The sequence below is a fragment of the Calonectris borealis genome, chromosome 9 (genome assembly GCF_964195595.1).
Source record: "Calonectris borealis chromosome 9, bCalBor7.hap1.2, whole genome shotgun sequence".
Classification (NCBI taxonomy): Eukaryota; Metazoa; Chordata; class Aves; order Procellariiformes; family Procellariidae; genus Calonectris; species Calonectris borealis.
This window is the reverse complement of record NC_134320.1, coordinates 12559245-12581310: the sequence shown is the minus strand read 5'-3', so window position 1 is coordinate 12581310 and position 22066 is coordinate 12559245. Positions and strand designations below refer to the sequence as shown.

The window sequence follows — 22066 nt, the reverse complement described above, 5'->3', positions numbered from 1 at the left end:
CAGATACCCATGTTACTGATACAGGCAGGTTACACTTGATGGTTTTACTTTGTCTAAATTGATCCCCTTCGTCTGTCTTGGATCATGTACCGCACTGCTGTTTCTCAGGCAGAACCAATGAGTGAGAGTTGCAAGAAAAAAAAAAAGAATTTGCTTTGTGTCTGGGGAGGGAAGATTCTATGTTCTTAAAGAATTTTTTTTTCAGAAAGTTCGTTGTATAGTGTGTTTCAAATATTGTTATAAATGCATTTTGATTGTAATCCCTATTTTTTTTGCAAACATTAACACAGTCTTTTGGTTATTGTCAGCCGTTAGAACAACAGAATGGGGTTGTTCCAGATGGAGATGCAGAGTATAGGCTGTTTGACCGTGTTGTCAATGTGAGAGACAACTTTTCCGTTCCAGTTGGTCTTCGAGGTACCATTATAGGAATTAAAGGAGGTAATATTTTCTTCATAATTGTAGCATTATAGTTATATAACAGCTCAGCTAGTGATGTGAAAACAGGCTTCAGAAAAGTGTTTGTATAATGGTTGTGAATGCACAGAAATTTCTCACCTATGAAGCATATGCAACTTGAAGCCGCTAGTGACATATTTACTGTTTTGAATTAAACATACAGGTATTCTATTTTAATTTCATGTATTACACAGCTGTACTTTGAATAAGGAATTACTTACTTTTTGTTCCTTCTTAATATGAAGAAGGCAGAGAGCTCAATGAGAGAGAACACAGGCTGCAAAAACGGAACAAAATGAAGTTACGGGAAGATATGGGCAAAGTTAAGAGAAGTAGAGATAAAAACAAAAGTATTAGTCTTAATACTTATATTGAACATAAAATTTTATCAAATATGATTTGTCCCAGATTGTTTTATTTGGAATCTGGTTTTACTCTGTGATATTGCATTTCTGTTAAATGGCATGGATTTATATCTTCTTTGACAAGAAGATTATCCATAAATCTATTTCGGGTAAACAAAAGGGTTTTACTGAATCACATTGGGTATAGCAGTCTGAGATCTAGTAACAGAAATTGTTTTCTTACCTGGCATTTAAAGCAGTTGCTTTCTCATTCAGTTTGCATCCAGCAGAATCTTGAATAGACTAGGCTTTTTTAAAGAGGTATTCTTTTCTCCATGATGATTATATACTAGTATAATTTTAAAGGAATATTAGTCTATCGTTATGCAAGAAGGTAATGTTAAAGCTGTCGGTTTCCGACTGCCTAAATGTAAAGATGGCTTGCATCTCTCTTCTGGCAGTTTCTGACAACTGTGACATACTGCTATAAATTGCAGTTCTATTAATGCAGGTTGATAAGTTGTTATGCATGGTACATTTCTGTTAAAAGTATTTCTAAAAGGACAGCCATATATGACTCTAAGAAGAATTTCCGAATTGCTGTTAATGAAATTACACGTTTAAGGCATAAGGAATTTCTTGATGCCAATTAGTTAGTTTTTGGTCTTTTCATTATTTATTGCATAACTAATATAGATATTTACATAATTTGGATGAAAACAGCTACTGTTACATATATAGGATGACATTTTACTTCATTTTCTATAGCCAGTAGAGAAACAGATGTGCTCTTCGAAGTTTTGTTTGATGAAGAATTCCTTGGAGGCCTAACTATAAGGTTTGTGCAGGGGGTTTGATAGTCATTTCATGCTGTTGGTAATGATGGCATGAAATTGTTGCCTTTGGTTTGGTTGAGTATTTTTAATGCCTTTTTTAAAAACTTTGTTTCTCAACAGCGTTGGTCAATTTTTACTACTTTTGTGTTTCTCTTTTCTCTTTGAGTAGGGATAATTTTTATGAAGCATATTATATTTTGGAAATGCTCTTTAGTTTTTTTGCATATTTAGAAGCTTCTGATTTGTAGAAAGCAAATATGAACCAGCAGAATAAAGCACTAAATCCAAACGTCTTTCTGAAACAAATATGTAGAAAACAGGTTGTTATCAGTATGTCTTTAACATATAGATTAAAAATATTCAGTAATCATCTGTTCCTCTGAAGGAGGGACTCTGAACTATCAATAATGGATACTTGGGCACTAAATTCTAACCACCATTAAAAACCTAATCTGTTCTTCAGGACGTGGAGGCGTGGTTAATGCTTTTATTTTAAAAAATGTGATAACTTTTCTGTATTTAAGCAAGCAGGTAAACTTCTAAGTGCACTAATTTACCAGCAGGCTTCATTTTACATTGTTCTTAGATAAATTAAGTTTTTAATGACAGAAATAAGATGAGAAATTTACCTATTCCCTGTGTTCAACAAGCATAATGCAATCCTATCCCTTGCAAGAGCATGTCCTGTAACACAGATAATCTTCAGTATTCAGAATCATAAAGGAAGACATAAAACTGACTAAATGCTGCTTAATTTCAATTTATAATTCTGTTACTGGCTTCAGTTGTCATCTCGGAAAAAGAAAAGAATATTGTTCCCTGGTTCATAATTTTTTACAGAAATATTTACTACAGAACTATGCTATAACAATTCACTTATCTTTAAAATTTCTTTGACTCAGCACTGAAAGGTACAATATAAACTCCAGTGTAGTAGTAATTGCTGTTGTTTTCTGGTTTTGACAGCCAGAGGCCAAAGGGGAGCACAGTGGGATTAACATTGTGTATAATGGTACTAGATTTCAATATTGGATACAGTTTTCCACCTCTGCTGTTCAAACTTGAATCATTATCTTTTGGCATAGTGCAACAGCGTTGTTAGATTAGATATATTGAAATGTCAACAATTAAACTACGTGAAACAACTATATAATTTGCTTTTCTTAAGGTGCTCACCTGCCAGAGGTTATCGTCTGCCATCAAGTGCCTTAATTAACCTGTCTCATGGTAGTCGGTCAGAAATGGGAAGTCAAAAACTGACGGCCATAGTTAAACCTCAACCAGCTGTGAATAACTACAATTCATATGCATCTGATCTGTCATCTGTATGCTCGCAAAAAGTGCATCTGGGAGGCCTCAATCATTCTCCTCGCTCTCTTTTTGTTCCTACTCAAGTAAGACTTCTCTTTAATTTGTACAAAAATGTTTTTCCATAGAAGCTGAATTATGACCATGGTTGTTATCTTCATTGGTACAAACAAAATTTAATTTTTATGTCAGTATCTTAGAAGTACGATAATTCTTACATTGGAGAAATAAGTTAATCCAATAATGAAAGGGACCAAAAGTTCCTTATTGACAGTTGTTTTGCTTTGAGTAGCTCCAGTTGCATTTCCAAGAGACAAATATTTAGTTTGGAGCAGTGACACTGCATTTGGTGTCAACAAATAATTTGTTTGGGCAGAGATGCAATTAAATCCTTAAAGTTCTGTTGCAAGTAATGATAGAATCATAGAATCGTTTAGGTTGGAAAAGACCTTTAAGATCATTAAGTCCAACCGTTAATGCTTCTATAGGCCAAGCTTATCCATGCACAGAAAGAGAAGATGTGATTTCCTTGTCAGTTTTGCTTCTTGGTTATGATTTACTTTGCTTGAAACTACAGTAAAGGAGAAAAAATTAGAGGTGAATTGGGCTTCTCATTGGTTTAGTTAAAATTTATTTTTTAATAAGTGACTTCTTTAAAGAAAATTAGCTTAATGAGTAACTTCATGTTGCTGTAGGTGTGTTTGAGAAGAATTGTCTCATGTTTTCTAAGTCTATACAAGAAAAACTACTTTCAAAAAAAAATTTAAGGCAATAAAACACTTCTGATTTTTTTTCTCTTAATGATTTAGCAACTGAATGGAAGACAGCATTATAATCTCAGGGCTGATAATCAGGGCAACTCTAACTCACCCCAGAAAGGATCATTTCTAAGTGGCAATCAGAAGAATAAAGTGAGTGTTCTGATTCATTTAGTATTGGACCCAAATGTGTCAATATTTATTTTCATCTCCTATTTAGAGTGGGTGTCCTTTTCTCATGATTAACAGATAGCTTTGGTTTAGTACATCAGATGTTTTAGTCCGCATAGAGACTGGAGCAGAACTTCTCCCAGTTCTTGAATGAGTATAATATCCTGTACTATCCTTGTTTAGATTCTAGATTTTCAAGTGTTGTTTTTTACGTAGCTGGGCTTCAGTTCTGTGGTAACATACCTGTAATGTTATGAAACAATTGAGCCTGATCAATAAGGCCTTTACAAAATAAGGCATTAATAATAAAATTAAGAATACTACCAGTATGAGAGCATGCTTTTGAAACCATTTTGAATTATCATCTGAGTTTAATTCTACTCAGCGATCTTTCCTATGTTAATAACTTCTGTTAGTAACAAAACAAAACCAATCTCAAAACAAACTATGCTCATTTCAGTTTAATAGTGATTTTTAGGAAAAGTTGTTACATAAATAGAACCCACCACAGTAGCATATTTTGTAAATTAAATACCTGCAAGTTCTACTAGTGTCGGTATGAAAATTTCTGTTGTCTGAGCGCTGTTAAAACTGGACCTTAGGATTTTCAGAATGTCTTTGTATATGATTAGCTGTTGAAAAGTTGAGTTTATAGCTGCTGAGTTTGTTGGGGGTGTTGTTTGTAATTTTTTCAGGCACAGAGTAAGCAAGATGATGAATTCTGCAGCATATGGCAATCATTGCAGAGTTCCGGGAAGTCTCACCACATTCAGCAAACCATGCATGAGAAGGTCAGTATGTAAACTTCAAACAGATCCCTGGGTTCAAAATATGAAGGTACTTAATTTTATACCTCAGTTCATTACATCAGAAAAATTTCTAGTTAATGTTACAAATAAATCCTCTGGATGAAAGTATTGTTACACAGGGTATGCATAGCTTTGGAAAGAAGTAATCATACGGGACTACTATGTAAATGACAGATACATAGTTTTCTGGTTAAGGTTTGGTGTTTGAAATCCTAGGGTGCAGTTCTACCTCAGGAAATCAAGCTGGGAACTGGCAATCAGTTCTATAAGCCAGGATTCAATGACAGCAGCTTTAAAGGTCAGCAAAGAAAACAGGAGCCATATAAAAAATGTAAGTACTATAATTAGAAACTTTGTTTAGGAGAACTACTTGCTTTATCTGATCTTCATTGAAATGCCTGTTGAGTTTTTTGTAGTTATCGACAGAAAATAGTTTATTATAGTTAGATAAACACGATGTTGCACTTGTTATTGTCACATAATGTCCCTGGTGTGCATATTAGGTTATTCCACACTTAATCCTGAACCTTTTAATCAAGCTGTTCTGTATTATGTTGACTTTCCACCCCTCTGATATGAAAACAAAACAAAAAACGCCCGCAACTTGGCTTTGAAAATTTGCTTGTGATCATATTTGTAGGATATAAAATTAGACATATTATTGCATATACTTCATTTTATTTTATCCTACAAGAAAAGCATACACCAAATGACCTACGAAGTATGAATTAAACATTTGATACAACCATTCAAATTAATGCAACTCTGTGTACTTGTATGGAGGTTTTTTTTTTTTGAGTTTTGCTTATTATTACGGTTTTTAAGAGCATTTCAAAAGAATGCGTTCTTTTGTAGTTAAAGAAGATTCCAAAGTTACAAGAGGTGAAAGTCAGCCACATAATAAAATATCAAACAAACAGGTAATTTCTTCTGTACTGATTAAATGTGTTCTTTTCTTTTATTTTACTCTGATCTGATTCACCATTTTACAGATTTCTCTTTAACTGGAATCTTAGTTGATTCTTTTACTAGGTAGATTTTATTTTGGAGATTTTTTTCTCTAGAGATTTTATAGGCAGAAAATGAGAGAAAGTGTGCAAGATGTATAGTGATGATACCAAATGATTTTCCTATTCCTCTCAGACTCTAAAAGCTATGCTGTAATGGGAAAACACAAATGCTAGGTTTTCAGTAATCTGAAATCCTCTAAGAATATTAGCTTGTGAAAGCTATTTGTAGCTGCATTTCTAATATGATTGTTTTATAATGAGTAATGGAGTATTAGTATTAAATAATAAATGCTGCAGTTTATTTCAGAATTTTGCAGGTGTGAATAAGTACAATGTCAAACTTTTGAAGAGGAATGAATGTCCCAACATGCCTGTAATTCAGAAAGCTGCAGTTGATGATCCCCGTACAGGTGGAAAGGTAGGATCTAGATGGTTGGTTTTCTTGTGCTCTTTGAATAACTTTAGTTTCCAGTCCATTTTGTTCCAATTATTCCTGGTCGCTTGTGTGCAAATTCATGTTTATAACAGATACAAGACAAACCTGTATAACCTTGATCATTCTTTAAATCAATTCTCTATTGGTCAATACTTGCATCTTTTTAGTATGCAAAACTTGATTTAGTCTCTGGATATCTGTTCACACTCTGAGCAGACATGACTGTGATCTGCCCAAGCTAAGAGAAAAAAATCCTGAATGAGCATAAAATTAATCTCAAACTAATACACTCTTCCTCTTGCATCTGCTCATAATATACTAAGTTGATGTACCTTTTTTTTTAATTTGTTTTAAGAAGGACAATGAACTTGAAAGCCTTCTAGCTTCTTTGAAAATTTCCAAAGAAAATGAAGTGCAGACTTATTCCAAGGAAGCAAGAGCTACAAATGAAGAACATCTGTCACCACAGTCATTTGCTATGGTCTGTATACTGCAGGAATCATTACATTGCAATTTAGCATCTGCTATCTTAGCATCAATCCATCTATTTAAAGAAACTCCATGAAACCTCATACTGCCTTTTTAAGCATATTGATGAGCTTTCAATTAGCTATTCTCAAAGAAAATTAACAAACACATTTGTTTATATTAAGGTGTTACCTGTGCTTTGATAAAATGTAACTGATAGGAAAACAAAAATTCAGATTTTGTTATTGATTATGATATTCAGAGCTAAGTAAGAAGGTAGTGTTATCTGAATGCCATCATGTCCCTGAATGGTTTATTTTCTTTTTAAAGAAAGGAACACAGATGCTCAAAGAGATTTTGAAGATAGATGGCTCTGACCTGGAAACAAGGAATGATGTGAAATCCCAAGTTAATGATGTTCCTGCTCCCCCTAGTAGACAGGATTGCCATGGAGCTGCCTTGCAATATAGACAAACAAAAAAAATGGGTATGTTTAGACATCAGCTCATAGTTCAGAGCTTCACCTTGTAGTGACATTTTAGAACATGGCTAACAGTATAGTACTGATTTTCAAAATATAGTAATAAAATGTCCATCTTTTTCAGTTCCACTTCTTCATTCAGAGCTAAAAATCTCTATATATAGTCTTGTTTTTTGTTAATCAGATATGAAAATACCAGAAAAAATCAAATATGCTTTTTTTTCCCCTTCTAATAACAAAGTTGCTATCCTTTAGTGCAGGAAATGTTTGTGATAAAGCTTTTTTTTTTTCTTCTTCTTCTGTCAGCTGCTTATATGAACAAGCCTCATAGCACTGGAGGCCCTCAGAACACACCAGCACTGGAAACTGGAGGTCACCCTTTTGCTTGTCCACAGCCTGCACTGTCTACTGTTTCTGAACTTTCTCGTATTTGTTCTCTTGTTGGAATGTCTCAACCAGATTTCTCTTTCCTAAAAACACCACAGGTAAAAATTTTTTCTGCAAAAGTTAAAGTTCCCAATTTTGTTTCAACTGTCCTATATTAAACATTTGGACTGAGCGCTGAAATCCATCTAAAAAGAAACCTTAGCCCCTTTTGTTGCCTTTTTTCAAAACAAACAAATCCTCAGTTTCTATCTCACAGTTCGCTTGTCAGCAATACAAATTCCCTCAAAAATCTTATCTCATTTTTCTAGACCATGACAGTTTGTCACATAAAATTATCAAACGGTTTGTTGGTTCATGGACCGCAGTGTCATTCTGAAGCTGAAGCAAAGGAGAAAGCTGCACTTTTTGCTTTACAGCGTTTGGTGAGGATACAAAGAATCTTTTAAAATCTTTGTTCCTATTGCATTGCATCTGTTTGTAATCCTGTTTCCTTCTTCACAGAGTTCTATAGGAGTAAACTTCCCTTTGCCTCCACCTCCGCCTCCACCAGTGTTTCCAAATTATCAACCACTGGGAGTTCCTGTACCACCTGGATCTATTCCTCCAGTATTTGCACAACCCCCTGGTAAGTATTTGATTAGTACACGTTTCAAATATTGTCACGATACCCTGTAATTGTAGTAGTTCTTTATATGAAAATGAATGCCTTCCAGAAAGCCTCATCTTTCATCTTCATGTATGTAGTTGTATGTCTGAACTCCTTTGAAAACAGTTCATGAGCCTCTTCTCATCAATATGCAAATTAATTCAATACAAAGAATCACATATCTCCCAATTATTTCTTTTCCTCAAGAATGTATTTGTCCATTCAGTCTTAGTTGGTTTTTTGGTTGGTTTTTTTTTCCTTCAAATCAATAGTAATTAGTTCAAAGCTGATCGTCCCAATCCAGAATTCATAAGAAATCTCTTCCTTGATTGTCTACATGGATTCCCCCCCCCCGTATAGTTAATGGTTATCCATGCATTAGTGTTTTTATTTGTTTATAACCAACTCTCGCTGAAGTACTGCATCACAATCCTGTTGTACACTGCCAAACATTAGCATGGTAAGTAACCCCCCCAAAATTGCTAAAAATTCTGGTGGCATTTTTGGTTCCCGTCTATTTTGTATTCTACTAAAGCTCACATTCACAGCTAGTAATTAATGAGTCAGCACCATTGCAGCATCCTAGTAACCCATACAGCAGCTGCTACGTCTCTTTTCCCCAGGGTTTCTATATTGTTGACTTGTTTCAAAAGGATAGCCTAAACTTGCAACCTTCTACTAATACAGTTCACTCAGCTAAGGATATGAAGATCCTAAGTTATATGCGCTCTGAAATGCAGACACCGTGACTTAGTGCTCTTAACTGTGCTGTCATCTAGGTGTAGTTCTGTAAAAGCAGAACTGTTTGGGATTTTTTTGATAATAAATAAATACTTATCTATTTTTAATTAAATATGAAGAATATGAGGCTTTATTGGAAAGAGAAACAACATTGCAGGCAAAAGTAGTTGGCGTGCTTTTGGGGTCTTGGGGAGTTGGTATCCTCTTTTTGAGGAAAGAGAGCTAAAAGTTCCTTATTTTCACAGCTAATATAATGCCTCCAACATCTCACATGTTTGGTCCAGTGTCCTGGGGAACTCCAGTGCCTAAACATTATTATCCTGGCTCCTATCCAGGAAATCTGTCTCTTGCAGGAACTATACCAGTTGGTTCTCACAACCAGTTTATACCTCTGCAGGTAAGATTGGCAGGTTTGTCTTAATATTCTATTTTTGTAAAAAATGTGCCTACATGATGAATGCAACAACACCCCCACTATGAAGCACTATTTGGTATTAGAAAATTATTGTAAAAAAACTGTATGCATGTTTTCTAAAAGTGGAATATTTGCATTTTTTTGAGAATGCATTCTGTTAAATAATATTTATTTAATTTAAAGGTAACTAAAAAAAGGGCTGCTAGCAAGAAAAACTTTGAGGTCAAGGAGTTTCAGAGTTCCCCTCAAGCTGCACCACTAAAGAATGAACAGCCAGTGTCTTCTGACCACATTCAGCAAGATAGTTCTTCAGCTCCTTTAAAATCTCCTCAAGCTGCTCAATCCACTGTTTCATTTCAAGACAATGTGGCTACTCCAAGCGTTCCTCATAACAAATCAACACCAAACACTTCCAGCAAGCGAAAGCCAAGAAAGCTGGCTGTCAATTTTGGCGCACCAAAATCTTCAGAATAAATATGGTAGCTAGGTGTATTTTATCTTTAACTCTTGCCCCACTGTTATGTTCTATCATTTAAAAAAATCAGAAAGCTCTATTAAAAAGACCAGCCACTTTAAGTATAATATAGAAAGAAATAAATTTTATTTACTATGATTTTCAGGTTGTTACAAGAACTATAAAAATTATGTTAAAATGTAATTATTTTGACTTAAATTAGCAAAAGCCAGGGAATGCTGAGTTAAGGTTACCATGCTATCTATTGTGCCTAGGTTTCTAAACAGTGGCTTACAGACTGTACTGGGTAAGCAGCAATAACAGTGGCAACCTTAATTCAGAATTGCCATGCTTTTGGGGAGGGATATGGAGCGGTAATAAGTTGGGCATCAAACATTGCTTAGTATGACATTTTGTATTCTAGGTTATTTTTAAATAGTGTAATAAGACAGAAAGGAAAAATTATTTAAATGCAGCTTTTATATTGGCTCTCCAGGTCCTTCTGAGTTGTATCAGTGTGACTAAAACCTAACTACAGTAGATCTGCCAAATTTGCTTTAACTATGAACTGCTAGGTTTTATACCAGAGGGCAACAACTTTACAACTTACAAAATGTAGGTATTATTGTATCTCTAGTATTAGAGTGGCAAAAAGTGGTTGCTGATGCAGAATCTGTTCCAGGAGATTAATTTATAGGATGTATTGAATAAAAAAAAAAATTTGCAAAGTAGAGACCTCTTTGGTAAAGTATGTTAATTTTTTTAATCTAGCAGAATTATCAATTTCATTGTTTTCTGATGATAAAATAAAATAGGTATCTACTACAGATCTGCATAGCCTCCTAAAATGCTAGTGATATCCTGATTTTTTTTTCAAAATTACAAAAATGGCCAGAGTTTAAAGATGTCCATTTGTGTAGTACGGCTGTCAAAGTTATGTTTACTTAGAGTCCATTTTTCCCTCTAATTGTCTGTGCCTTGAAACCTTCTCTATGGTAGGTTATTTTTTGTTGCTAGTGACTTTTAATATTTATTTTTTAGTTTTGTGATAGAAGTTCTGTGAAGCAAAATTAAATTATCAGAAATTGTTACTATTGGTTCCATAAGAAAATTCAGACAAAAAGTTGACTTGTATTTTTGGAGGGAGCTATGTTATAAAAGTAACTCCATCATTCGTAGTTCATATAGGAAAAACAGAAGGCTCAAAGGTCCCTGTACTATTTTTAACCCACATGTACCATTCTTACCAACATTAATAAGAAATTTTCAGTCTAAGGGAAAATTTGAAGCCTCGGTGCTGTTTACTGATGTTGATTAAATTTCATTTTTCTTCTTTATTCTAATCTGTTCCAGAAAAAATATTTTTCCTCTAAGACCCAAGAAGCTTAGAAATAAAACATACGTTAGTGATTCATTTGGTGGCCTCCAGACAGGTTTCATGTTGGATCTGCAAGTCTGTAGACTTTCTTTCAGTTCCCCTACCTTGTTCTTTGCCTCCATTTCTTGGTGTAGTACCAAGTTTCACATCGTTACCATCTTATAGGATTTTTTTGTATTGATTTCTCCAAAACACAAACGGTGTTTGTAGAATAGCAGCAAGCCCTATGAAAAGGATCACAGAGGTAAAAACAAGGTTAAGAAATTTTATTTCATTTTGCTTAGTATCACAAACCTGTAGAATAGTCTACATACAGTCTTAAAATGCATTGATTTTGTTGTTCTCTTTATACCCATCTAGTCTCAAGAGGCTTTGAAGCCATAGTCCCTGAAGGGAAAGTTGTACGTTTTGGTGATTTATTGTCATTAGTAACACAGGACTGACACGATGCTGACACGCTAATATTTTAGAAGTGTTTGTGTGAAATTTAGTTAAGAGACACATATGTTAGCCCCCCATATCCGATATGAATTATCTGATCATAAGAGAAAAGATCTGCTTAGAAATTCCTGTGATGGAGATGAGACTACGTTAGATTCTTGCATCACAGAATTTTGACATACCTGGATAGCCAATTTATGCAGATTTTTTAGAAACAAAGTTATGAAGGACACTATACTTTTAACACCGGGAAACACAGCAATTTTTGTTATTAATTACTTACTTTAGACTAAGACTTCCTTTCCTTCTCCAAGTAGAATTGCTATATTTAGTATATATAGCTGGTTAAACACTTAATTCTGCAGCTGCTGCATATTGTATTAGTCCCTGGTTTTTAGTTTATATATTCTGTGATACTGACTACCTGGTGCCCAGTTAATTACAGTTTTACATGTCCTGGTAGATGTAACATCTGCATTGACCTATGCCATGTCCCCTATGATTTGAGTTTTATATTTTAACAAGGTGATTATGTTTTAATTCATACAGATACAAATTTAAGCATTTGTTTTTCTCATAGATATCAAGTATTTTGTAAGCACTGGAGTTTTTCATTAGATCTTATACAGAGCAGTATTTTACTAAAAATCCAAAAGGGAAGACTTTTATGTGCGCATTTTTGTAGTTTCTGATTTTTTTAAAAAAACTTTTCATTGTTTATCTGCCAAGTGAAATGTTTTAAATTTGCATATGAATGGATACAGAATGTATTTTTTGTGCTGTTTAGTGTTAAGTGTGCATTTGCAGATTTTTAGCATGTAGTTGCACAAAGGTCTGTGCAAAGATATTTTAAAATATGAATATATGATACACTGAAGGAAAAACATTCATAAAAGTTAAATGCTATATAAAACTTTAATGCAATAGAATAATTTTATAAATTGTGTCTGTGTCTGCTTGGATTAAATATTGAAACAAGAAACATTTTCACTGTTTTATTTCCAAATACTATATGGGAACTTCTGTATGCTCCAAACCAAAATTTTAAGATATAAATTAAATCTGATGAAGCCCAATTTCTGTGATTCTCAGAAGCAGCAACTGCCTACCTCTGAGCTGTTTCTTAGTGGCTTTCAACTACTACTCAGTTAAAGATATGAAGTTTGTTAAAAAGGCTGTTGGTCACTTTGCAATTAAAAGCATTTAACTAGATACTGATCTTCCAAAATTTCTTTGGCCTCTGTCACCCATTATATTAATTTAAAAAAAAAAAAAAAAAAAGCTATAGAAAAGGCAGTAAGATTACTTTCCAGCAAGTTCAGTCCTAGTGGTTCTTAACAAGGTGCAAAACCAGCTGATGGCTGAAAAATAGGAGGAGCCATGGGTACCTGGAAATATTTGACACCCTAATGTGAAGCCTTTTTCTGTATCTGGAGCGAAACATTGTGCTGAGATTTTTGCTAGAGTAGAGTAAGAACAGTTACCTCATTTGTAACAAGGCTTCTGAGTGAAGCATAATGACAAACTGCACTAAAACCTGTGTAATGTGTTTGAATTTCTTTGAGACAAATGGCAAGTTACATTTGATAATTAGATTTCTTCATCCTCAATAATAGTGTTTTTTTTAAATTCAGAATTGCCAAATTAATGTTACTAGATTTTACCCTTATTTTAGAGAGGGTAAATAAATTTCTTCACCTTTGTATTGTGTATATGTACCATGTGCTGAGTTTTATTCTCTATGGCCAGATTATGTTCAAACTCTACTTGTTGTTCCCTTTTAAAGTATAATGAACACTTTAGTCATGCCAGGTAATTCTTAGTATCTTTGGTTGTGAGTTATGAACTTTGTTAGGATCTGTCTTTTGCCAACTGCGGCACCAGCTTTTCATGTAGAGAGATGTTATTTTCCTTCTCATAGATTATTGTGTGAATTAGCTTGTTTAAAGCAACTAGGGTAAAGAATGGCGTACACTCTTAACACGGCCGGCTGCTGCAACTTTGTGTGACAATATTCTGTATGGCACAACAGTAGTCTGGTTGGTATAGACATTCAAGTCATATTACTCAACATGAAGATACCAAGATGCAATCTTGCATTTCTTAAGCTGTCTTCAAATTATTAGTTAGTGGACTTCTAAGTACTGCAGTTACCCTGCATGGCAAGTTCTGCCTCGTTACTTTTCCCATCTTAATATATAGCACTAAAGAAAATTAAATCAAATTAAGTAAAGGGATAACTTTAAAATATATCAGTTTGTGTGTAATAAATCTTGCTCCCATTCAAAATTTAAGTGACTTTTGTTCAATTTAGTTTAGTTCATCTGAACTACTATATAGATGACCCCTGAGAGTGAGGAATCTCAAAGAAGGAATGGTTACTTACAGTAAGGGACTTTTTTATTCTTTTTTTTTTTTTTTTTTTTTTGATCTCCATATGTATTCCATAATCAGCCTTCCTTACTACTGAGAGACAGTTATGTTCTTCTCTTTCTGTCTCTGGAAAGGGGACACAGTGAGACACCAAGGGCATAAGGGCAGTCTGAATACACACTCTTGGCCAAAAGAATCCAAATTCAGGTGCCTGAGGACCCATGAATATTGAGACTGTAACTGATAAATATTTCGAAGAATCGGATATCATGAGGTAAGTAGCTGTTTTTTATTAACAAAAGAATCCGTGGTTCCAGCAACAGTTCCTTATTGCTGCCAATTTTTGACAGGGTGTTTACTCTTATTTTCCTGTAACTTACAAATTTCCTGTTTCTTTTCTGCTTTGAAAGACGATACAAATCAAAGAGAACAGAAGGAGTCTCAATGCCATCAAGTGCAAACAGTAAACCTGATTCCTGTTACTTGAAAGGACAGAGAAAGCCTTTTTCATTAAAACTTCTTATTTTTTCTGGTAAAACTTGGTCAGTAAGTGTTACTGCATTAGCATTGCTTTATGAAAGTTGATAATCACCCTCAGTCCTGTATTTTGTGTAATGGCAAGAAAGACAAAGGCTGGCAATCAAAAGCCAAAATGTAATTTCTGTGCCAGTAACAATAGCAATAAAATTCAAAGTCAGCAACTTTTAGCATGTTGAGGGTACAGGATAAAGCAAGAACTGTGATTCCAGTTCAAGTGAGTGATCTATTTCAGAGTAACCTATGCATGTTTTAGATTTAGCACTAATTTGGGATAGATCGTGACATTTACTCTTAGCTCCTGATGTTTCTTCCAGTACATATTTATTTGAAACAGCTGAAATGCTTTGTCAGTCATTGAAACTTAACTCGGCAGGGTAAATGGAGAGCAGTGTAGGCTGCTGGAACCTCTGACTTTACTGAGCCTATACTGAGATGGTTCGTCCTATTTTTTTCTGTGTTTAAACTTTTTCCTTTTCCTTCCCCTTGCTTTCTTTTTTAATTCCTTTTTTTTTTTTAAGTGGCTAGGTTTTATTGAAACAATAGTTCTTAAATGCTTTTTCATCCCTTTAGCCTCTAGTATATCCATTCTCTTGTTCTTAAACTTTATTGATGGCCATTTTCCTCTCTTTATTTTTAGATTTTTTCCTGTGAATTTCCAGACTCTGAAATCAATGTTCTTTTAAAGAGCTGTTCAGCCCTGGATTTTCTAGGTACAAATGACCATTCCTCAGATGTGTATATACACAAACACGCCCACACATATATATACAGATAAGGGACTCAATCTCTTATTTTCTCAAAGCTATTCATAATTCTGTCATTTTTAGTCCACATCATAATTCCTTAAGAGACAATCAGAGGATGATGGACGTTATCTCTATATATACACATTGCACATCTCTAAATGTAGATTCACTTAGCATGGGTTAAAATCATGGGCAAATAAGGAAACATTAACATAATAAGTACACCAGTTTTCACTTCACTTGCTTTGGTAGATAAATTCTTGGCTTAAAACATGATTGTCCTGAAGTCCACCTCATTCTCTGGCAAAGGTTGCTTGGATCGCAGAGCTGGCAGGAAGGAAGGACTGCTTGTGCCTCAGGCACAATGCAAAACCTCACATATGTGGGCACAGTTTTGATGTGCAATTCTCTAGTGAAAATGCTGGCTTAAGCAGTCTCCTATTACTTGTTCCCACTGGATCATGCCAAACTGTTTGTATCACCACATTATGAACCATATCAAGGAATTAATCTGATTGAAACTCTTTCCCCCATGTTATTTTTCAGCCTGGTAGCTCGCCGTGGAGCCACAAGAACAGCTGTGTCGGTGCAACAGTTCGCAGCGTGAGGGCGGGATGATTTAGCAAGAGTGGAACTGCTTAAGAAACATCCCATCGCTGCCTAAAAAATCACCTACAAAGCAAACATGCTAGATTAACTGATGTCATTGCATGTGGTTCTGTCAGTTGACTTCAAGGAGAGTGGTAAATTCCGGCAGGAGTACAGGAGGAACTGCTGAGAATGGTCATATGGTAAATTCTTGCAGCAAAATTTGTCAAAAGGTCATCACTTTCATTTTGGGCCATCTGTTAAGTGTCCAGGCAAGGCTTAATGAATGATGTATGTGGGCTGCACCAACCAATGGAGCAATAGAAATTAGTGGGCTCTTTGTTATTTAAATGCAAACTGACTAAGGACCCTGAAGCCAATGCTTTCATAATGTTAAAACTTGTTAAAATGGTAGAGCTAAGGAAGTGGGTAAAATGGTAAATAGGAGTTTGATGAGGCAGTAAAAGGGTGGATGCATCTAGACAAAATACAGCTAGGGAAGGGAAGTTAAAGAAAAAAACATGCTTTACTAGTTTTGCGTCTTGCTCTCCTAGATTCCAGTACCTGGAATCCTGCTAGCACTGCCAGTGGCAAGTTTAATTCATACTGGAAGCCTGGGGTGACTGAAGAGGCTCCTATGTATCAGTCACACATCAGAAATGCATCTGAGAATACCTTTATTGAAAAGAAAAAATAAGTTACCTATTCCAAATACAGTTTAATTAATAATTTGGAAATTTTAATTAATAATCTGGTCCTAGAAAATGTCAAGATCATGTTTTCTTTCTAGTAATTAAGTCTGCATTCCCATCTCTCAAGGCCTATTTTAACCTGGATAACTGGGGCAAACCCCTCTTGCTTGGCATCCTCTAAAGTGTACTTGTGCTGACTGAAACATGCTGAGCGCGATGACATTGCTTACAAATATTCAGTATAAATTACTTGTGGTGGTTTTGCCATCGCTGCCAGCGATGGAGGATCTTCTTGTCCCTGATGCTCTGCCATGCGGTTGGTTTTACTTAATAACTCTTTCCTTTGCTACAGCACTGGACAGGTCCCTGGAGTGCCTCCGCTCCTTCATTTGGTGTGATATTCCAGTAAAAGATAAGACCAGTCACGCTTTCCAGAGACCAAAGAAACTGAGGATTTCAGCAGAGAAGATGCGGAAGTACAGGACATAGCTGCTGCAGTAATTGGTACGTGACCCCAGGTGTGTGAATTCTCTGCCTTCTGAACAGTGGAAACGGCACCCGCGTGCTCTCACTCAAAGAGGAGGACTAGGGAGGTAGGAGAGGTTACGCAGGCTTGTTACCAACGTTGCAGTGCAGTGTAAGAGGAGGGCGTCCGTACACCTTCACTTCAAATTGAATGTTTCTTGTCTGTGCTAAGATGAACTTGGGGCTTTCACCCATGTTGGCGATAAAATTTTTCTCTGAGGGTGACACAGGTTTTCGACAAAGTGCCTGTGTGGGAATGATACTATTTATGACAAAATAACATAAGCTAATGCCAGATAAGTCATGTATGGACAAGCTATGCATGTCTGAAAACCCGTTGCCTCCTTTATTGCATTGTTTTTAAAAAACTGCAAACAAAACAATAATATAAAATTTGTATTTCATAAGCCTGTCATAAATTGAGCAATTCTAACACATGCTATATAACTAAGATTATGTATGGACTGCAGCTATGCAAGTTGGTTCACGTTATCTTTTTGCAATGTATATATGCTGTTCCTTCTCAAGATGCATCTAAGTTCTTATTGACATATTAAACAGAGTTTAAGAATTGCATGAAGAAGTCGGCCTATGGTCACTTCCATGCAATACAGTGAATCAGAGGGGTATGTATTTGTTACATTAAAAGCTTGTAAACAAAAAAAGTAACTTGCACCTTCATTTTCTTCTTGAAGTTTTGCATCACTTGCAGTGAGATGGGCCCCACTTGTACTGATACTGTAAAAACATGAAGGATGTCTAGATGCATTTTCCCAATTTTATTTAAGGCTTCTTAGTTTTTGAATATTTGGAGAGGTTTTAGCCTTTTATACCAGTTACGCATGTTGAATCTTACCTGGGGAGCTTTCTTCAGGAGTTCTAAATAATTATTACTTACTGAAACGAACAGAATAATTAAATTAGTTTGAAGAAAAATAGTCTTAATCAGATATGAAGTACCTGATACCTTTCTCTGACATCTACTAGCTGTATGTCAAGAGATTATAACTTTTCAAGTTACAGTCAAAAAGAATATAGAAGTCAAAGAGGAGATGACTTTTTAATGAGTTGTTCCTTAGGGAGGAGAGGTAAAGCAGCCATTCCTTGGCTTTCTCTTTCACATGCCTTCAGTTCCCCGTGATCCCAACCTTTGTCCCAGTGACCTCTGCCACTGTCCGGGTGAGATGGGGAGCCTCTCCTCGTGTGGCTTTCACTGCCGTTAGTGTTCCTGCTTTAAAGAGCCAATGACATCGGACTGTTAGCCCACATACTACCATTTTGCTGTTCATAGTGCAACTTCTTGTAAGAGGGGCCAAACAGGAGTGCAAGGGGGAAGTATTTTCTATGTATTTTTTGCTTTTGCTTTTCCTGCTCTAATTAAATGAGGAGTTAAAACTAACTGATTAATTCTTCTAATTAAATTGGGGTTAAAACGAAATTCTACTGATACTAGTTTGGGGTTGAACATCCTGAATTTTATTGCTTAACTGAGAATATTTCTGGTTGTTCCTGTTTAAAAACCACACACACCCCCCATCTAAGGGCAATATGGGAACGTTTCTGTCACTACGTCTGTTCCAACAGCAACTTTAAACGTGGTTCCCTCTATGTAGGAAGGTGATGGCACAGGATAATTGCTGCAGGTGAAGACTTTGTATAATTACATATGATTTGTTCAGTGATGCTCATTACCTTAGTGACAAATCCCAGGAGGGTCCATACCTAGTTGTTTACCAAACACCCGCCCTAGCTGACATTTTTCCCTGCGGTTCAGCTGTGAGGAGGAATTGGGTTGAGGCACGATGTTCGCTTAGGGTCAGTATTGGCACCGCGAGGAAGCATTCCAGTGGCGCTCGCTGAATTCTGTCCTTTAGAAATCCCTTAACGTTTGGTGTTTCATTAAAGCCTTTTACGTGCATTTGGTAAACTTCTACAGAAACTGCAGTAAACTAACAGAGTCAACATGAGCTTTTGTTTTGGTATGTTTGCTCTGTATGGGGCCTGGCCACGCGGAGAAGGCGCCGTCGCTGCCGGGAACCCGCCCCCCCTCCCGTGAAGGAGCGGGCGCGGAGGTGCCGCCGTGCCCGCTGTCGCCGGCGGCAGGGAGCTGCACCGCCCGGCCGCCCTCTCCGCAGCAGCCCTGCGCGGGTGTCAGCCCCGGGGCCAGGGCCGGAGCCGCGGTTCCCGCGCCGCTGCCAGGCCGCGGCCTGCGGAGGCCGCCCCGGGGCCCGCCTCCGGCGGCAGCGGCCGCCACCTGCCAACCCGGCGGCACCGCCGCGGCGCGACCCGCCCCCCGCCGCCGCTGCGCTCCCGCGCCTATAGGCCCGGCCGGGCGCCCGCCCCGCGGCGGGGCGGCGGTTTTCTGGCGGGCGGCGGCCGCCCGGCCGCACTCCGCGATCCCTGCGCGCCGGGCCGCGGCAGGCGATGCCGTGCGGGCAGCAGGAGAGCGGCGCCGCCCCCGCGCGGTACGTGGTGGGGGTGGACGTGGGCAGCACGGTGGTGAAGTGCCACGTCTATGACCGGGCGGCCGCGGTCAGAGGCTCCAGCTGCAGGAAGGTGAGTCCGCGGCGGGGGGCAGCGGCGGGCGGCGCCCTCGCTTCACCTCGCCGGGCGGCGCGGGCCGCCCTTCCCCGGTCGAGAGCAGAGGGACTCGGCGGGCGAGAGCAGCCTGAGGCGGGCGCCTGCGGGCGGGGCCGAACGTGCCCGCTCTCCCCTGAGTGCCGGGCGGTTTTCACCTGCGGGTCTCCGGGTCCCTCACCCGCGCGGGGTCCCGGGAGGCGGCGGGTTGCCCGGGCGGGGCGCGGGTCGGGGCTCGGCGTGGGAAGCGTTCACGGGCTTGGCTTTTCCCCATGTGCGGGCATCCCCTGAGCCGGGTCGGGTGGGGACGGCTTCCCGAGGGTCCTCAGACCAGCCTGGGTGAAATGAAACCCCCAGCCCGGTTGGGAGCCCCCCGGGGTACCGCCATTGCACTCGGCCCGTTACCTCTCAGCGTTTGCTCCCGCCCTCCTTTCCCTGTTACCTTTGCTTTATTCGTTTGTCGACTAATCCCTCTCCGAACAAAACGACTTTTGTTAGTAGGGCATAGCTGAGACTTGCGTGGGACTTGCACCTACACACGCCCCATGTAACAGCGCTGTGTAAAGAAGTATTAACTTTGGAACGTGAATTTCGGGCTGCTTTTGGTTTGCGTGGCTCGTGATTTTAGAATCAAGACGATCTCCAGAATTAACTTTTTTATTGTTAGCTATTGCAATGAAAAGATTGCAGAGAGGAGCAGCGTAAGAAATCTGATGGATTTTCCAAGACGGAAGGGGATGTTCTCAGTGGAGCTGACCCTCCCTCTCGCTGGAAGCCCATCTGGCAGGTGATCCCTGGCCTGCTGTGCTGCGCTGCTAGTGAGCTGCTCAGAGGCATCGATGTCCGAGTTCAGCAGTGGAGCTAAAAGGCTCTCTGAGAAACCTGGTTTCCAGTTTGGAGCCCCGAAAGGGGTTTACGGGCTCCTGAGTTCCCCAGGGTTTGGGTTTCTTTATTCCCTCTGAACGGAGGTGGTCTTCTAGAGACCACACACCCACGTTCAACCGTGTTTTAAAAGTGATGCTGTTGTTTCTCCTCTTGCAGTAGACTCAGAAAATTAAGAACAAAAAAAAGGCAAAACCAAGTGTGTTTGCACAAATTTTCACAAGAATGCTGGTTTCTGTGAACTAGGGATTGTAACAATGCTGTGTGTCTTTTGTGAACAGGTGGAATCACTTTATCCACGTCCTGGCTGGGTTGAATTAGATCCTGAAGTGCTGTGGAGCCAGTTTGTTGGTGTAATAAAAGAGGCTGTACAAGGTAATGGCTTATAAAGTTTGAGAAGTTAATTAATTATTCATCAAAATTAGTAAAGTTAGATAATTAGATAATAAGATTATTTTTATTTATTTTTTAAAAGTACTGAAAATGCATTACTGAGCACAGCTCTACAACATGCTTTAAGGCCTATTCAATCATTATGTAAAATGGGATACTTCAATTACTTTTTTCTTTCAGTGGGGCCAGATTAGGATTGAAGTAGAACCAGAAGCAGTGTGCGTACTCGATTTACATGTCAGTGACAGCGCCTTGTTGCTCCAGCTTTTTGTATATGTATCCTTCCCCAGTGTCTGTCTGCCTTCCTCCAGATGCTTCTGAGTACGAACAGAGAGTAGGTTTATTTCCCCTTCCGATTCCCTGTTATTCTACTGCCGCTTTGTGTGTGTGGATGTGAGTGTTATGAGAGAACGAAAGCAGGATGCTGCATAGTTGTGGTCGCTCGATTACAACCCAATATTCCCACTTCCCCGTTCAAACTACAAACAGTTCTTACCATTCTGTATTACCGTTCTTTTCCATTTGTACTTCAGCCTAAAATTTTCTAGTACTCCACACACTAAAACACACACAACTCCCTTTTCTGCCAAACTTCTGAAGTTTCTCCCCCTACCTTTTCTGGATTCTGCTCTAACTGTGTACTTACTCTCTACAATTCCCATGGCTTTCCCATTATACCAGCTCCAGCATTCTATGATCCAGCATGGATCACTTTCTGTGCCACGCTGATGCCGTGGACCTCTCCGCTGCACCCCAGCTCGCTTTCTCACAGTGCCCTGGCCTCCTTGTCATGTGTGTGTGTGTCATACTTTCTTTCAGTGCCTAAAGTTCCTCCTGGTCAGCTCCTCTTGCTGTTTGGTCTCTAAGTGTTGCTCTGCCTCCAAGCCTGGCTCAAGGCAAAACTGCTCTTGTCTTTTCCTTTGGACGGCAGCCTAGGGGACAGGGAAAGTAACCATTACCAGGTGTAAGCTGCAGCTGATTATTTTGGGCTCTTGTTCTGTTTTCTCAGCAGCCACAACTGTCCTGTCACAAGAATAGCGATGCCACCTCAACCCCTAAAGACCTTACTAGCTTCCTCCACTCCCATTCTGTGGGGCAAATCAGGAAGCAAGATTTTTCAGCTAGTTTTAACAGGGGAAGCTTTTCTTGTGCCAAGCTGTGCGTGCTGTCAGCAAGTCATTTTTAAGTGGTTACGTAATGTACGTGAG

General features: G+C 38.3%; 2 protein-coding genes across 27 annotated transcripts in view; both read left to right on the top strand.

The window, feature by feature from the left end:
- The window catches only part of XRN1 (5'-3' exoribonuclease 1), a 45389-nt gene extending 24557 nt beyond the window's left edge, over nt 1-20832 (top strand). For 5 of the 26 annotated variants that reach the window (XM_075158285.1, XM_075158279.1, XM_075158275.1 and 2 more), the window contains 15 exons: nt 309-441; nt 1572-1641; nt 2808-3033; nt 3757-3858; nt 4572-4667; nt 4902-5016; nt 5541-5605; nt 6003-6113; nt 6487-6612; nt 6930-7086; nt 7387-7565; nt 7776-7889; nt 7969-8092; nt 9100-9251; nt 9453-12917. In XM_075158285.1, coding sequence (XP_075014386.1) covers nt 309-441; nt 1572-1641; nt 2808-3033; nt 3757-3858; nt 4572-4667; nt 4902-5016; nt 5541-5605; nt 6003-6113; nt 6487-6612; nt 6930-7086; nt 7387-7565; nt 7776-7889; nt 7969-8092; nt 9100-9251; nt 9453-9743 — 2061 coding nt within the window. In that variant the 3' untranslated portion in view covers nt 9744-12917. Of the gene's footprint in view, nt 1-308; nt 442-1571; nt 1642-2807; nt 3034-3435; nt 3545-3756; nt 3859-4571; nt 4668-4901; nt 5017-5540; nt 5606-5992; nt 6114-6486; nt 6613-6929; nt 7087-7386; nt 7566-7775; nt 7890-7968; nt 8093-9099; nt 9252-9452; nt 12918-13996; nt 14190-14325; nt 17625-20746 lie in introns of those variants that run through there. The other 21 variants (XR_012674843.1, XM_075158276.1, XM_075158277.1 and 18 more) reach the window with 21 other exon arrangements.
- GK5 (glycerol kinase 5) overlaps nt 19356-22066 on the top strand; it is a 32032-nt gene continuing 29321 nt past the window's right edge. Inside the window, exons 1-2 of the mRNA XM_075158302.1 lie at nt 19356-19562; nt 20747-20840. Of these exons, the coding sequence (XP_075014403.1) occupies nt 19431-19562; nt 20747-20840 (226 nt within the window). The 5' untranslated portion in view covers nt 19356-19430. The remainder of the gene's footprint in view (nt 19563-20746; nt 20841-22066) is intronic.